Source organism: Lactuca virosa, chromosome 3 (assembly GCF_052849685.1).
Source record: "Lactuca virosa cultivar CGN04683 chromosome 3, Lactuca_virosa_CGN04683_v6, whole genome shotgun sequence".
In the NCBI taxonomy this organism is placed as follows: Eukaryota; Viridiplantae; Streptophyta; class Magnoliopsida; order Asterales; family Asteraceae; genus Lactuca; species Lactuca virosa.
In genome coordinates this window covers 112068505-112086340 of record NC_136428.1, presented here as the reverse complement: position 1 = coordinate 112086340, position 17836 = coordinate 112068505, and the positions used below count along the sequence as shown (strand labels likewise).

The window sequence follows — 17836 nt, the reverse complement described above, 5'->3', positions numbered from 1 at the left end:
TCCTAGAGGTATTATTCGAGAAGGTTTTGGGTGGGGGAGTGTTGTTAGACGCGTAGAGATACTCGCCACCTTTCCGTGGATTTAAAGTTCATCGGAAATGGATCTAGAATGAAGGAGTTATGACACTTTGAAGATATTGACATTTATGGCCCTTAATGGAAAAGTTGACAAGGCGGTCCCTAGCATGCACAAAGTGCACGCGTGTTTAGCTGGGTACGCCCAGCGTAGTGGGGCAAAAGATCACGGGTTTTTAAGGCGTACGCCCAGCGTACGAGAATTACGCCCAGCGTACGCTAACAGCCTCTAAACCCTATTTTTTTTTGGGAGTGCCACTATATAAAGAACATAATGGCTTCAACCCTAGCCCCCATATCAGCCTCCGCAACCTCAGAAGAAACCCTAGAACGTTCATACCCTTATTTGGTGAGATCTTGACCTTGGAGAACCCATTTTGATGGTTTAAAGCTTGGAAGAGAAAAGAAGAAGGTTGGCAAGGAGGAACCTTGGAAGCTAGAGCTTGTAGATCTGGGATAAGTGCCTCATTTCGGACCTCTTCAAGCTCGGGAACCGAAGAAGCAGCAATCGGGGAATTTCCAGTCAGCAGTAGAGGGTTATCAGCAAGTTCAGCAGTGCAGGTGAGTTTCCCTTTGTGTTGATGGGTCTACGGCCACAATGCCGGCCCATGTAGTTATGAGTAGGAAGACCCGGGGGTTAGCCCTAGGCACTGTTTGATAGTATGATATTCAGGACCAAGGACCGATGTCGGGCGGGTGCCCAAGGAATGGTTTGCATGATAGAGTATACTTGTTGTCTGTGTGATACATGTATGTGCCTGGTAAGGAGGTGAGTGTGGGCGAGGTCCCGTATCTCACCAATAGCAGAGTATGGACGGTGTTCCATATCTCATTAGTAGCAGAACAGGGGCGAGGCCCAAGTTAGGAAAAGAGTGAGTGTGGGCTAGGCCCGTATCTCACTATCAGTAGGAGTGTGGACGGGGTTCCACAACTCATCAGTAGCAGGACAAGGGCGAGGCCCAAGATAGGCGAGGCCTTAGAATAGGATTCAGTAGTATATGTTCAGTTATGTGTTGTGATACGTTTATGTGTTACTATATGTTAGCGGGCGGGGCCTAAGAGAAACAGATATGTATCCGAGCGGGGCTCGAAGCCAGGCGGGGCCGTTGTAGCGGGCGAGGCCCGAGGTAGTGGGCGAGGCCCGGAGTAGTGGGCGTGGCCCAGTATTTGCAGTATGTGATTATTCAAGGTATGTGGTAGGTTGGGGAACTCACTAAGCTTCGTGCTTACGATTTTCAGTTTTGGTTTCAGGTACTTCCGGTAGCGGAGGGAAAAGCTCGGGGTGATCGCATGGCACACACCATAAATTAGACAGCCTGGGAATGTTTTACTCTGATAATGAAAATATGTTTTGGAATTAATACTCTGATTATGTTATGGATTGATAAATGTGTTTTAAGTAATGTTTTATGAAAGAAATTTTTAGTCTGGAAAAATTGGGACGTTACATAGACGGAGTTAACTTCCTGCAAGGTATATAAGTAGTCTCATTGAAGAATCTAGTATATATGATTCAGGATTAAATGACGTGTATTTTCCATTAACAAAATGTTTTCAAAAAAATCCTATTAATGAGCTCTAATGTACATAAAAAATAAAACTTTTCTAGATTAGCCAAAAAGAATACGAAAAAGTCATTTTTTTGAAACTACGATGCTATTAATGAAATTTTTTGTAAAGTTTAATGCTATTAATGAATATTTTTTCCAGAAAACAATTCTTTAAATGATCTTCAATATACAAAAAATATAACTTTCCATATCAACTAAAAATAATCCAAAAAAGTCATTTTTTTAAGAGTACGATGCTATATATGAACTTTTTTTTCTTTCAAAGTTCAATACTAAAAGCAATTTTTTTTTTCAAAAAATGTCCTAATATAAGGTTAAAAGAGCATATTGTAAAATACTTATCGATCTACATGAGCAAGAATTAAACATTTCCATCAATACCCAATAAGGCATATAAATCATGCCTTATTCTATAATGAATTCCAACGCCACACAATGTGGAATCCTCTCAGTGGCAACATTCCAGAACTCAGACCACATTGGATAATCAATATGAAGAGAAGTTGGAATAAAAAATAATAATTGTCACCATCTTATACAAATATTATAGATTATTAGGGTGTTAGATAGCGTAATAACTTGCCAACAAAAAATACCAACACCTGGTAGACATCACCCGTACAACATTTAATAAAAATACAAAAAAAACATTATAAAAAATAAACTATACTTATAATATCTCTTCTAAGGTACATATGATTATTGAAATTAATGCCAACAAAAATCTTCAATATTTAAGTGACTCTAAATACAACTACCCTCTAGTTTTAGGGCCCTTGACTTCACCCCACTCGCAAGCAGAAACAGTCCCTCAAATACTCTAAAAAACCTAAAAGATTAAAATATACAAAAAAAAGATGAAAAGGGTAAAATGAACTTTCGAATATAACAACAATATTTTATAGACAATACTACAAACAAGCTAGAAACATGCAAATAGAGATGAAAGAACATCATAATTAGATTAACACCATACACTCATTTAGTCTTATCTTTCTTCTTCCCTTATAGGAGTTTATAAAACATTTTCTATTGTATGATGGATTTCTGAATTACTTTTTTGAGATATGTGAGGTTGCAAAGAATGGAACAACAAAGAAATGGAATGGATAGGTAATCGTAAAAGCAAGATAATAGAATAAGTAATTCCATTCCAGAAACATGTTTGTGAGGAATGGAATGGAACATAATGAAAATTTCATACAATTTTTATGTTATATATTGCAATTTAAATTATAAAGATAATCCTTTCACATATCTTTGTTTAGTTATTATTATGTAATTAAAAATGATTTATATTGCAACTTTTATACTAATATCTTCTCTTATTGCTGAGAAAACCTTGATACTCACAATGTTCCCAACCCTATTTTCAAGAGTGTATGGTGTACCCATTTATCATTGAGAAAGTAAACTCAATAAGAAGATTCAAACCAGTTAAACGAAAGAATAAGGTTGTGAAAGGTTCTTACTATGCTTCTCGGCATGCCCAGACAACGCAAGTTAACCAAAAAACCCTTGCTAATAAACCAAAATTAATCAATCCCAAACCTTTTCCAATAAGATTTATCGATGTAATCTATTTACATGGTATACTAAAACTTTGTCTTTTCTTTGCTATTGAGTCTAAAAGATGTTTTTTTGTAATATTAAAAAAGGATAGGTGAATAACTTATTTCTGAGAGCCCAATTTGTATCTTTAAAAGATGTTTTTTACAATAAATCAAAACACATATCACCACTGGGTTTTGCTGAGTTGTAGAATATGTGGATCACTCACTGATATAAGGGTTTAAATTCCATCTCCAAATCCAGGAATGGATTGAATGGGTAAAGCATTATAGATATTGACTCGAGTATATCTTCCATTCATGACTTGGTAAGCCACAAAAAAATCATTGACTAAATGCATATACAAAAATGTAAAAATAAAAAAGAAAATCGACATATACAAATTCACTACCTAGTGGACATATCTTCCAAATCGAAACAATGGATGAGAGGTAGCGGTGCTGTTGTGTCCATCCTTTTGCTCTCCAGGTATCTACAACTTAAAAAATCAAAATCAACAATACAGATCATAAGAACAAAAATCGAAGCAGATTCAGAAAATGTAACCAATATGGATTTAAACTTAAAGCGAAATGTTTTATAGATTGGAACTTCATAGTTGAAACAGAATAAAAGAAACATAATCTAAAACGTACCCAAAATCGATCTAAACTACGATCAAATTAAAGTAGAATCCAAAGAAATTTATCTCTATATCATTCCTCCTTCTTTCATGATGATCGAACACAAGACTGATCTACACAGATCGAAGCCCACATATATTTTATTTCTTCTTTCCCTCATTTTCTTTCCCACTACAAAACTCAGGTTAGATAAATTATGTAAAGAAAAAAGGGAGAAAAGGTAGGGGTACTGGTAATGAGGGATGGTGTGTTATATTTTTTCATTGGTGGGATTTAATTGTCATTAATAAAATTCTTAACTTAATTCATTTTATTTTTGGTGAGATTTAATTGTCATTAATAGAATTCCTAATTTAATTCATTTTATTTTTGATGAGATTTAATTGTCATTAATGAACTTCCTAATTTAAAATGTAATATATGTTTTATAAAATTTGTGGACAAAAATAAAGGAGTTGAAAAAGATGATGTCATCAAATAATCTAATGATAGAAAATATAGGATTGAAATGCAATCAATGGCCCTGATTTCTTCAATTTAGAATTAAAGGTTCTCTTTTAATAATATTTAGAGATAAAAGTTACAAAAAAATAACAATTAAAACATATGATCATAAGTTCGATCAATTACTCCTTGATTAATATTCCTTCAGCCATATTCATATATAACACCTCGATACATATATCCAGCACTAAATTAATTTACTTGTCATCATCATCAACGGGTTTGGTGGTGGTGGTTTCGGTGGTGGTTGTATTGCCGTCAGCGTCAGTTTGGGTGGTGGTGGTGTGGGTTGTCTCATATTTATGAAGGTATTCCTCCGCCTGGTCCATATACTTCCCCAATCCTTGCTTCTGATCTACAATTCCATAGCTCGCCGCTGCATCCAGGATGTCAGCAGCAGCTCCGGCTATCTTGCCCGTGTCAGTCTCCTGGCCTGCCACAGCTTCAGACATCACCTTGGCGCTCGCCATAAGCTCAGAATTGGATGGGTGATCGCTGGAGTCCTTGTCAGCAGTTGTCTCGTTCTCCATGGTTTGTTTAGGGTTGTTACCTTTGAGAAAATTTGGATGAAAACGAGTGGGTGAATAAATAGGTGGTCTATTTCAGAATTTGACCCTAGGTAGTGGTCAAAGCGTAAGTTGAGCTTTGTTGGATACGTGTTGATGAGGGTGAATGAGCGGTGATCAAATTATTGCCAAAAATGGATGTGACTTGACTCGGAACAAAAAAATATTGACCGCTAACTTTAATGTATTTATATTTAACGACATGCATGGCTTTAGTGGACTAATATATTCCTTAATTCTTATGAAAGTATTCTTCAATTGACCATGGATCTCTAACTTAGCATAAGTGATTTGGTCATTTTATGAATTGTGATCCGAAAAAGTAATTGCAAAAAGTGAGTTAGGTTGCTAATCATTTTGTCTCTCAAATGTGTAGTTTTAGTTTAGCTGACTTACATAAAGTCAAGGCTAGTTTTAAGAAAAGGTCAAGTCTTATTATCAGTGGCGAGTCTAGAGCAAGAAACAACGTGGTTACCTACTTAAGTGAAACCGATAAAAATAAAATAATAAATATTATTTGTATTGGGTCAGGTCGTATATCTTAAAAAACCGAACTGGCTAGTTCAGACGGTTAAACCTGAAACCGATTAGGTCACCAATTCAAAACTTTAAAAAACCGGTTTCAATTAAATAGGAAGAAACCGTTCAGTTTAGTGAAAAGCCGATTGAACCGAGAGGTTATACCGGTAAAAAACCGATTTTTTTAATATATAATTTTTACAACTTAAACTTGTGCTCGATATTGCTAGTAAACCAATTGACTCAATGTTGGTAAACAAATATTAACTTAGTTGTACACCATTTTTTGCTTAACACTAATGACTAATAACGCGGAAATCACTTGCTTTATATAAGAAGCTATATTGAAAATTATTTTCTTGTTGCGTCGACGTGGTAATCTTTCAAAGGTAGGCCCTAAATTTTTTTCAAGGTAAGTCCTGAAATAATTACCATATAAATTGTACCCACCTTGAATGTTATTAGCCTCGTCCTTGGTTATTATGAAAATAAGGTAAAAGTGAGTTAGGTTGCTAATCTTATCTTTTAGACCTACACAAGCTGCTTAACCACATTCTAGTTTCTCTCTTTTTGTCCACGATTATAATCAACAAGGAGTTTCAAACATGGGCGGAGCCACATGAGAGCCAGGGGTGGCCCAGGCCCACCCTCAAATTCTCAATTTTTTTTAAGCATGAGTTCATATACATCATTTTATGCAATTATAAACGTAAAAGAGCTCAACTGTTACAAGCATCACATCGGCCTCCAATATACCTATGTTCGAGCCTAATTGTTAATAATTTTTTGAACATGGGATGCATTTAACTCAACTGTCATTTAAATCATAATTTCAAGTTATAGTTGTAGCCACCTATTTGTACTCTCATTTTCACAATTTAACTCATCTTTTAATTTCTTTAACAAATTAGTTTTAGAAATTTATATATTATACCCCTCAATTTTTATAAAACTTTATTTTTTTTATTTTAATTAATTTAGTTACGTTTTTAGCTTTGTCATGTTACAACTCACTCCCTTGAATTTATTTTGTTTATATAAAAAAAAGTTATATTTAGAGAGGATCAATTTTAGTTTTCACATAGGACCTTCAAAATTAACTCTCTCTCTCTCTCTCTATATATATATATATATATATATATATATATATATATATATATATATATATATATATATATATATATATATACATTATTTTGTTTAAAGTAATTATTGTGTTATTGTATGCATAAATGTGGGTCAATCAAATTTACTTATTTTAAGAAAGTGATTAATATACATTATTGAATTAAATATAATTGAAAAAATCATCTTAATTAATTACAAGGGTAATTTAGTCAATTAATATAGATTTAATAAAGGGAAATTGCATTTTTTAAGGGATCATAGATTCTATTAATTTTAAAAATCCGATTTTACGAATTATAATTCTTTTAATTCGGACATTCTAACAGAATATGTTTATGAGTATATTCAAAAATAAAAATATTCTTGAACCATAAATAATAAAAATATTCTTGAACCTAATTCTTGATGATGACTTTAAAAACTTCTTGAAGAGTAACAACTTCTTGTAGAATAACAAAATCTTGAACAATCAATTGAAGAATAAAAACAAAAAATACATTATTTCTTATAGAATACGGATAACAATTGTAAAAATTACATTTATTGTTAAAGAATAAAACTACAAAAACAATCAAAACGGGGAAGAAACATCAAAATCTAACAACGACTAATACATTCTAAAAGAATAATGTGGTCCGTTCTTCAAGCATCAACTTCTGTGATTCCAACAGAATTGGAATCCGTCGTTCCATTCCAACGTTCACGCCCTTGATCAGCATGTATCCTTCACGCATTCTATAAGAATAACTGCTATGGAATTGCTCATTTTAATACAATTACACATATTCTAACAGAATGTCATAAAAAAATAAATAAATTCTTAAAAAGCATGGAATTCTTAAATATAGAATTCTTGAACGAATGCACTTGATCATTTTATTATGGACTGTTCTGCCAGAATTTAACGATGAATAATGCTTTCTTTTGTGAATATAACGAATGCACTTGATCACAATTGTTATTGCTGCTACTATACGGATGAATCAGTGGGTATTTTTCAATGATATTGTAAATCAAACGAAATCATCAACCATACAATGATACAACTGAAACACAAAAGCCAGACAAATGAAACAGATGGGACTAAATAAAAACCTAATCGTATCGATCAAATGCAGAAAAAAAAAGTTTAAATCCGGTGGAATAAAGTGATTTCAATCAAAATCAAAATCAACCACCAAGGTTGTGGAAATAAGAACCTAATCTGAATTAATAATCTTTAGCTACAAAAGATTCTCAATCCAAAGAGATGGGGTATAAAATGGTGTATTTAGAACAAGAAAATGAAGATTTAACAACATCTCTCAAAGAATTCTAGGAATCTCAGATTGTAAAAAGTGGACCTACTGCCTCATTGAAGAAACTTCAAAGGAGATATCAAGATTTGGAACAAATACACAATTACATCATATTTGAGGGTTAGATTTAAATAAAAGGGATTAATGTTTGCACAGTACTCTGTCTTCTTCCCTGATTGCAATCAAATTCGAAGGGTACCTGTGCCCCCAAAAAAATTCAAAGGGAATCGTTCAGGTGTTCAATCGAAGGAATGATATAAATAAACGAAATTTTGAGGGTGAAGATGTTTTACCGGATCCGATAAACCTCTGGTACCGACTTTTTGTTTTATAATCCCCAACATCTTTCTTCTTTAACACCAAAAGCTTCAAAAGATTAAAACTGAGAACAATGAAAATTGAAAAGATTAAAACCGAGAACAATGAAAATTGAAGCAATATTCGTCAGTACATCCTTTAAGCTAAATTCAGCGAAGAAATCTTAAATCGAAAAAGAAGGTACCTTGCCTTTTCCTATACACCACCGACTGTAAAGGTGAATCAATGGCGAGCCAAAGGTGACGAATGAAAAAGCGGAAGAAGATGGAGGCTGCCGGAGAAGCCTCGATCCGCTCACCTCTTTCCACCATCGACGAGCAATAGACCCTTTTCCCTCACACCTTTCCCTTCCTTCCCCATCAACAATCGCTTCTGCCTACCTCCTCCCAAACCTTCTTCTGACCTCCTCCTTTTCTCACCTCACAGTTGCACAAGAGGGAATAAAATCGTTGCTTCTTCCCTTCGTTGCTTCAGTCTTGTCGACCTCGGAGACGCTTCCTTAGCCTGCAATCGATCGACATCCATTGGACCTTGCAGCCGCTTCGTGCTTTCCTTCTCACCTTCATCTCCTTCTTTTTGTTTCAGGTCATTATTGACAGCTGTATATAAGAAAATAAATTAGGTTAAGAGTGAAGGCTAGCATGATTATAGGGACTATTTGTGGAAGCTATTTATCAAATTACTAAAATACCCTTGATTGTTTATTTAATTATTTAAATTTTTATTTAATATTGATTGGCCCACATTTATGCATACGATAACACAATACTTAGTTTAAACAAATGAACCTAGCTCTCTCTCTCTCTCTCTCTCTCTCTCTCTCTTTATATATATATATATATATATATATATATATATATATATATATATATATATATATATATATGAGTGTGTGTGTTTTCTAACTAATTTATGAGAAACACCCTAAATTTTTTTTGCCTCCGCCCCTGGTTTCAAACATATTTCGAGCTCAGGGTAAAAATAAAACGGAGACCTTTCAATTACTGGATATTCGGATGACCACTAAATTTTAGTTAAATTTGATAAAAAGTTTATAGTTAAAATATGAACTAAATACCTAAGTTTTTTAACAGACTGTACTACAAATTTACTATTGTTATGTGGAAGCAATATTACACATAAAATAATTTGATAAATTCAAATTAAATTTTGAAAAACAAATGCAAAATCGGACATTAAAGGTGTTAAATGTCATAAAAATAAAATTTAAATGAAAAGGAATTAAACAAAATTGGAATAAATGCAGAGTATGAAATTTTAGAAAGTGTAACATAAGTAAAGAAAATAGAAAACTTACACTTTTGTTTGTGATATGAACAAGTGGAGGATCTGATAGAACCATTATAATTAGGAAAAAGAATTCGATGAGAGTGAATTGAACAACCTAGACACACTCTTTACCATGTAATCTACAACAATTTTGATTTTATCATTTAACATTAAATAATATATAAATAAAAACAGTTTTAAAATTGGGCCCTAAACTTCAATGGGCCTTGGGCCGTTGTCCAACTTGCCCCACCCATTGGGTCGGACCTCATAATGAATAAGAAGCATAATTGATTCACCTTAATTTTTGTTGTTTTTTTCTTCTCATTATCTTTCATAAACACAATTACACGTTAAAATAGCACAACAAAAGGGTTGAAAAGCTATATCTATTGTTTCAACCTAAACATGAAATGGATTATATATGTTATTTTTTATTAACTAAGTTTCTTTAATGCTTAAATGTCAAGTGTTGAACGTGTTGAGTAGAAACTGTACATGTGGAGAAAGTTTGAGAATGTTGTTGCATGTTTGCGATACTAAGGTCTGTTGTTGACTAAAGAGAAATATCAAGGGGCTCCGAAGGAAATGGTTTTATTGCACATTTGCACTGCTACAAAACTGGGTCATTTTGACAAATTTGCCACGGATAAGTTTTGAATACCGACGGAATTTCCAACGGGTATGACCTAATTTACCGCTAGAATTTGCCATCGGTAATTAGTAACGTAGTAGGGACAAAATTCAGTTGTTAATTCATTGAGTTTTAGGGAAAAAAAAAACAATTTAAATTTTACATTACTCTAGATTTTTTTCAATATTAAATACAAAAATTCTAATACAACAAACACCGTGATTGATGTATTACAAATTAAAGATTTTTGTAAAATTTAAAATGTTCTATTTTCTTCCTAAACTGCTAACTTATCGATTTTTGTTACAAAGTATAAATTAACTTTTGAAAAATGTTGGCATTCCACTAATGATGTAAGATTGAGAAATAAAATAGGTGAAATGGCATTGGTGACGATTGTTTTATTTATTATTTATTATTATTTTTTTTTTTTTTACAACATTGAGCTAATTAGCCATTTCTCCCAGTTACCTTGGGAAACATTTTTTGAGCGGCTATTAAGCCAAATAAAAGAATACATCTGAATTTCTGAAACCCGAATTGAACAAGACTTTTCCTTGGCTTTGAAAATGACCTCACTTCTGTACCTAGAAAGGACCCAGCAAAAAACAGCCATAATCACTCTCCATCTCTCGACCTGCAGCTTTTGCGTACCTGAATAGTGATAATCGCCCAAACATCTCCTCCAAAGAATTTAAAATGGTGACGATGGTTTATTATAGATAATGATTAAGGATAATTGATAAGTATTTTAGAATGGTATTTAATTAGAAATTGAGTAATATGATTTTGTATGTCATGGCTCAGGTGTAATTAACCTTAAAAATACCAATGCAAAGCGTGTCGGTAACTCGTACAACTTCAATATTTAATAATAACAAATAACAAATTAAAAATAGTGTAAAATGGTTATTGGTTTTGTGTGGGACATCGCTAATTAAATCTTCTGTTGTTTTGTGGATTTATTGCACAATGTTATGTTTTACTATGAATCTATTCACAGCTGGACGTAAACTTCTATATTTAGGTTCGGTTATAGATACAATCGAAAAATCTCTTTTCTAATAAATGAATAGTTTTAATCTCCTTTTGTCAAGTCTCATTTTAATACAACTTCTTATTAATATTATGTCATGTGTCATATAGATACATTAGACAACTCATTTCAAAAATTCAAATTTACATTTTCTAATTATAGGTTAAATTTGAAGTTATAATAATTATAAAATTTTGATATATATCTCTTAATTAATAATTTATTTAAAATGATTTATGTAAAATAATTGATTAATAATTATAAATTTTTATTATGAAAGTTTAGTTAATTTTATAACCCGTGTTTCCCACGGGTTATAAACTAGTAAAAATAATATAAAAGTGCTGTAAGGCCTAAACATTCGTTTGGAAACAATACGTTGAACTTTTCAGAATAGCAATTAATCGAAGTATGCAATCAACGAACCAATGCTTATAATTAGAGATCAGAGCCGTAAACGAACTGAAAATTCGGTGAACCGTTTGTCAACTGTTCGGCGGGAAGTTCGTTTATTTGTTTATTTAATAAATGAACGAACATTAACAAAAAATTATCTTTCGTTTAGTTAAACGAACGAACATGAACAATGATCTCGTTCATTCAATTATGTTCGTGAACGTTCGTTTACGTTCATTTATGTTCGTTCGTTTAATTTATTTATATTCATCTATGTTCAATTTTTTTTATTATATTACCATATTATATGTTCGTTTATGTTCATATATGTTCAATTGTGTTTGTTCACGAATATAAACGAACGAACATGAACAAGATACTTTGTTAAACGAACGAACACGAAAAAAAAATATCGTTCATTTATCCGTTCGTGTTCGTTTGTTTGTTCGGCTAACTTAAACGAATAAAAACAAACAAGTCATTGTTCGTGTTCGTTTGGTTCATTTACAATTCTACTTGTAATACATTAGTGTGCTTTTAAAGGCATTAATTAAATAATTGGGTTAAAGTTGAATTAATGATCAACCAATATTTTTTGAATGATCACCAAACTTATTTTTCTAGGCATAGGATTCCTAAACAAAGTTTTTTGTTTGTCGATTTTGTATTATATATATTATGATCAACAATAAAATGTTACAATGATATAAAGATGACCCAAATGTTTACTAGTTGAACCAATTATATTCGGATGTCAATTTTATAGAAACGTTAGGTGTACAAAAAGAAAATAGTAACCAATTATTTTGCTTATGTCTTGCATCAAAGATAAAGATCGATTGACTAATAATCTTATGCAAATTGACCTATGTTTCTTTGGCATGCAGCTACTATGCGGCTCTACACCCATACATTTGTGAAGTTACCTTTTGAGAAAATACTTTATTGATCACCACTCAAATGGGCCACAATTCCTGCTATCGATCTCTGATCAGTTTTACAAAATTTGTTCAATTCCAGGGCATTTAGTTTGACAAGATCTAAATTTAGTATCAAAACTATGAGTTAGTTTAGGTCAGTTAAGAATATGTATTAATCATAAATGTTTTATCAATAATCAAACAATTTACTGAAAAAAACAATCACTATTTGTTGTCTTGTAACGTTCTCTTTTCCAAATTTAAGATTCTTTATATATTAAACAATTATTAATGGGATTAATTATAGTACTACATAGATAAAATCAACGACACAATTACAAGAAACTAGGACATCAACATTAGTTACTTAGTCTATCTATATAAGACTAATGTTGATAATCTTTCTAAATATGGGTAACATTGATTTATTCTGAAGAACGAAGGCGATTTGGAAAATGGTGGAACTTCAATGGCTTTTGAAGAACAACTATGACATAGTTTTAGCTGTACTTCTTTCATGTGTTGTCTTAAGTTTCCTTACCAATAAAAAGAGGAAATCAGTGGACACGATCCCTGGAAGACTTGGTCTTCCTCTCATTGGCGAAACATTATCCCTTCTTTCAGCTGCTAATAGTAGCAAAGGTTGCTATGAATTTGTTCGTATTCGGAGACTATGGTAATCTCTTTCTCATATATATAGTTGTTTTCATGCTATTGTTTCTGCACAAAACAAATAAAATGGCCCACTTAGAAAGCCGTAGCATGACATGACCTGGGAACCATTGTATTTGGTATAAATTTCTCATATATGTAGTTGCATCATGCACGATCTAGATGATATTTAAAAGGATTTAATTTATGAATGATAAATATAGGTTAACAAGTTTGTTAGTTGGTTAATTTAATAAATATATTCCTCATTCAGCAACATGTCAAACTATTTGCATATATTTCCTGATTTTAGTTGACTTTCTTCACCTAATTAAGTGACGAAAATTAATTATGTACACAGGCATGGAAACTGGTTCAAAACGCGACTGTTTGGCAAAGTTCATGTATTTGTCCCAAGTGTAGTGGGTGCAAAAACAATTTTGACAAATGAATTTAAGCTGTTCAACAAGTGTTTGGTGAAATCAATGGCAGATGCTGTTGGGAAGAAAAGCTTGCTTTGTGTACCAGTTGAAAGTCATAAACGAATAAGACGCCTTCTTTCTGGTCCTTTCTCCATGGAATCTTTATCCCAGTTTGTTCAGAAGTTCGATAAGTTGCTCTCCTTAAGATTCAAGAAGTTGGCTGAAGATGGTAAGAGTTTTGTGGCTCTTGACTTCAGCATGAAGGTATAATCAGGAGACTTGGTTTTACTAATCAACTAAAGTAATTTTCAATATTTTCATCAAGATCTTATCCAATTCAGATATCATTTGATGCAATGTGTGACATGCTGATGAGCATCACGGACGAATCCTTGTTGAAAAATATAGAACAAGATTGTACAACTATTTCAAATGCGATGCTCTCAATTCCAGTCATGATTCCTGGCACTAGATACTACAAAGGCATGAAGGTAGAGCATGTCGTTTCATATTTCTATTGAGATGTTGTAACTAAGTGACAAATAATGTTGATGTAGGCACGTGAAAGACTTATGAACCTTTTCAAAGAAATGATTTCTAGTAGACGTAGTAGCAAAGAACCTTGTGAAGACTTCTTGCAGTCAATGCTACAGAGAGACTCATTTCCAGCTGATGAGAAGCTTGATGATTCAGAACTTATGGACAACATGCTAACGTTAATATTAGCTGGGCAGACTACCACCGCAGCTGCAATGATGTGGAGTGTAAAGTTCTTAGATGAGAACAAAGAAGTCCAAAACAAGTTAAGAGTGAGTAACCATGACCAAATTATGTCATCAAGCTTAACATCTGATACACAAAGTGACGACATTAAAATGAAATAACAGGAAGAACAGTTGTTGATACAAAGAAATAAACCAGGAGGGGCTTTACTTTGTCTCGAGGATCTGAACAAGATGTCTTATGGTTCAAAGGTCAGAAGCACAATAGTACAAGCTTGTTTGTTTTAATTTTTGATTTTATACTTATCCAAGATTGATAATTCGTTTGAGTTGGTCTATAATCTTGGGACATTTTAGGTTGTCAAAGAGACCCTGAGAATGGCAAATGTGTTGCTATGGTTCCCTCGTGTTGTGATTGATGACTGCAAAATTCAGGGTAAGTACTTTTTTGATTTATTGATAACTAGAAAAAAATATCTCGTACATAATATTTCTTGATGACTTGTTGACCGTTTTGCGTTTTCTGGCAATACAAATATAAAGTTATCACAATACATTAAACTCTATAAAGTTTGATAGATTGACAAATCATCATCCCGCATTTCATATAAGTTTAGTGTTTTTTCTCTACAGTGCATTGATTTCTACAAAAAATCAATAGAACATATTTTAATAATTAAAAAGTTGTATTTTTCCAGGCCATTGACTTTCATTTCCAACTCTACTTCATTTTTTACCCAAAAAGTATATTCCTAGTATATTTCATTCTTCAAATTTACATAAATTGTCAAACACTCTCTTCTATTAAATTGGTTTTAACATATATATAATCTATATATATTTTTTTTCATTACAATAATATTAAATAAATAAGATTATATTTATAATACACTTATAAATAAAAATTTACATGCATTTATAGAAATATTACACATACACACACTTTTAAATAAATATTATATATATATTTATATAAATATTAGACATACACACTTTTAAATATATATTATATGTACATTTATATAAATATTAGACATACACACTTTTAAATAAATATTATACATGCATATGATATCGTGTTTGCAATATATATTTTAATTATAAGCTTTTGTAAATACGCTATTGTGTCTCATGCTTTTAATATGTATTTAATATTTTATATGAACTCGATAAATAAAAATAAATTTTATACTTATGATTAATTAATATAATTTGTTATATAACAAAATATTATAAATATTAAATTTTTCATAGCTGCATTCGCGGTCCTATTAAAGAAATTTTTCCACAAATCTACATGAACAACCATATTCCATAACACCATGCCTAATGAAAACCTAAAATTTGTTTATTTTCAAGGAATCAAGGGTAGATACGATAATTAGACAAGATAGTTAGAGAAGTAACCAAACTTATACCATGACATTACAAAATCAAAACAACTCACAATAATAAGGAATAGTTTGTGAAATAACTTTTGGGTCTACCAGAAATGGAATATATGCCAATATGCTTATGGAAATTATCGAGTTACGACAGTTTAAGAGAAAGATTTGCAACTTTGTGTGAACGATATTGAGTGTAGTCTATGAGATTAAAGATATCAAATGGGACACACTAAACTCGCAAATCATTATTACATCTTCAGCACTTCAAACGGCTTCCTAGTTATATTGTGAATATTTTCGATAACCCTCTTCAAGAACTAGAAGATGTGCTACACATATGATTTGACTAAAATTTTGATTTAGTGATCATATGAAAAACTTTCATCCCATTTAATCCGGTTGTAATATAGTTAATATTTTCTTAGTAGGAGTAACATAAAGCTTAGAATTAATTACATATGTATTTGACAGTTTTGCCATAGTTGATTTCATCATAATCTATAGTTGTATATTGTAAAGATCATTTCTTTATTACTGGAACTAATTTAAGTAGTTATTTTTACTTAAAAAAATTATGTTCAAGGAAGCAACTAGAAAATGTGTCATGGTTACAAGATTCTCTCCATCACATATAGACTTTATGGGTTTTCTAGTCTAACACCATCTTTCATTTACAATGGAAGCCACTTGATCTATGAGAGAAATGTTAGAAGACCACTTTTTTAGGAAAAAGACTATAAAAGTGGTTTCTAAGTATACATACTATGATAAGATATATTGGTAAAATGATTCCATTAGGCGCTTCCAAATACATATATATTGTTTGTTATGACCTCACTCAAGATAAGTCACATGGGCTGCCTTGAAAGACAAATGTAGACTATACCACTTTATCATTAGGGCATTTTGTAAATTTACTTTTCCGCGCCTCACTGTTTTGTTTTATCTTGATTTGTGAACTACAGATTTTGAGATAAAGAAAGGATGGCATGTTGATATAGATGTTACTCACATACATTATGATCCAACATTATACAAGGATCCTTTGCAGTTTAATCCATCTAGATTTGATGTATCAGGATAACCATCTATTTCCATTTTTCAATCAAATCATATACAATTGGTCATGCTAGAATTAATAAAATTTGACAAGGCTATTCATGTCTCCAGGAAATACAAAAGCCATATTGTTATATACCTTTTGGATCTGGGCCTAGGACATGCTTAGGAATCAATATGGCAAAGGTGACAATGTTGGTATTCTTGCATAGGCTAACATGCGGATACATGTGAGTTGATTTTTTAATTCCCACAATCTATCTTTTTCTATTATTTTTTTTCTCAACATCTATCTTCTTATTCCTACACCTACAGGTGGACTGTCAACGATCAAGATCTTAACTTAGAAAAGAAATCCCACATCCCTAGACTGAAAAGTGGAGTTCCAATTACATTAACTGCTTTAAAAGATGAGAATTGAAATAATATCAAGGTCAATGGTCTTTTAGCATCTCCCATGCCCAAGAGTTATGAAATAGGTTGGCTGCGAATATTGTTTTGTATCCCTTTATTTAGTTATGTTCTTCCTACTATATCATTCTACGTTGCTCAATAAAACATGTCCCACAAAACACTTCATTTATTCGATATGAATACATCAAAAGATTAACTAAAACTAAAGGTACCATGACCAAGGTGAACACTGTAATAATGTTATTAACAAATCTTTAAAATTTTAAACGACATGCATCAACAAGAGTTTGTCGCTTACCATTATGTACTATAAATTGTATCCCTTTTGAACAAACTTTTTGAGGGAAAATTTATTTTATGGAAATTCCGACTATTTTCCAACAAAATACAAAGTTGAAGGAAACCCCCAATTTAGCAATGCAATAGGGATAAAATAATGAAAAAATGAAAGCCTTAGAAATCTGTCGAAACATTTTGACATTTTTCCGACCAAAAAAATCAACATTGTTTTTTTTAAATAAACTTCCTCGGAAATGTGATGGAAATTTCGAACCATATTACCATTAAAATAGTTCTAATAAAAAATGTTGATCCCCTCAAAATTTGAATACATCATTTGATTCACTGCTGTAACATCCCCAAAAATATAGATAAAATTTTGTTTTTAAATTCATTCAATTCATAAGAAGCTGATATCAAAATATTCGAAATATTCATATGGTAACGTGTTA

At 31.9% G+C, this 17836-nt stretch overlaps 1 protein-coding gene across 1 annotated transcript; it reads left to right on the top strand.

Moving 5' to 3' along the window:
* Positions 1-12904: 12904 nt before the first annotated feature.
* LOC145163930 (abscisic acid 8'-hydroxylase 3-like) lies at positions 12905-17168 on the top strand. The gene is made up of 9 exons (XM_079082667.1): positions 12905-13125; positions 13462-13786; positions 13864-14013; positions 14080-14331; positions 14410-14496; positions 14602-14680; positions 16598-16704; positions 16803-16921; positions 17007-17168. Exons 1-9 carry the CDS (start codon positions 12905-12907, stop codon positions 17110-17112), a joined length of 1446 nt encoding a protein of 481 aa, XP_078938793.1. The 3' UTR covers positions 17113-17168.
* Positions 17169-17836: the final 668 nt, after the last annotated feature.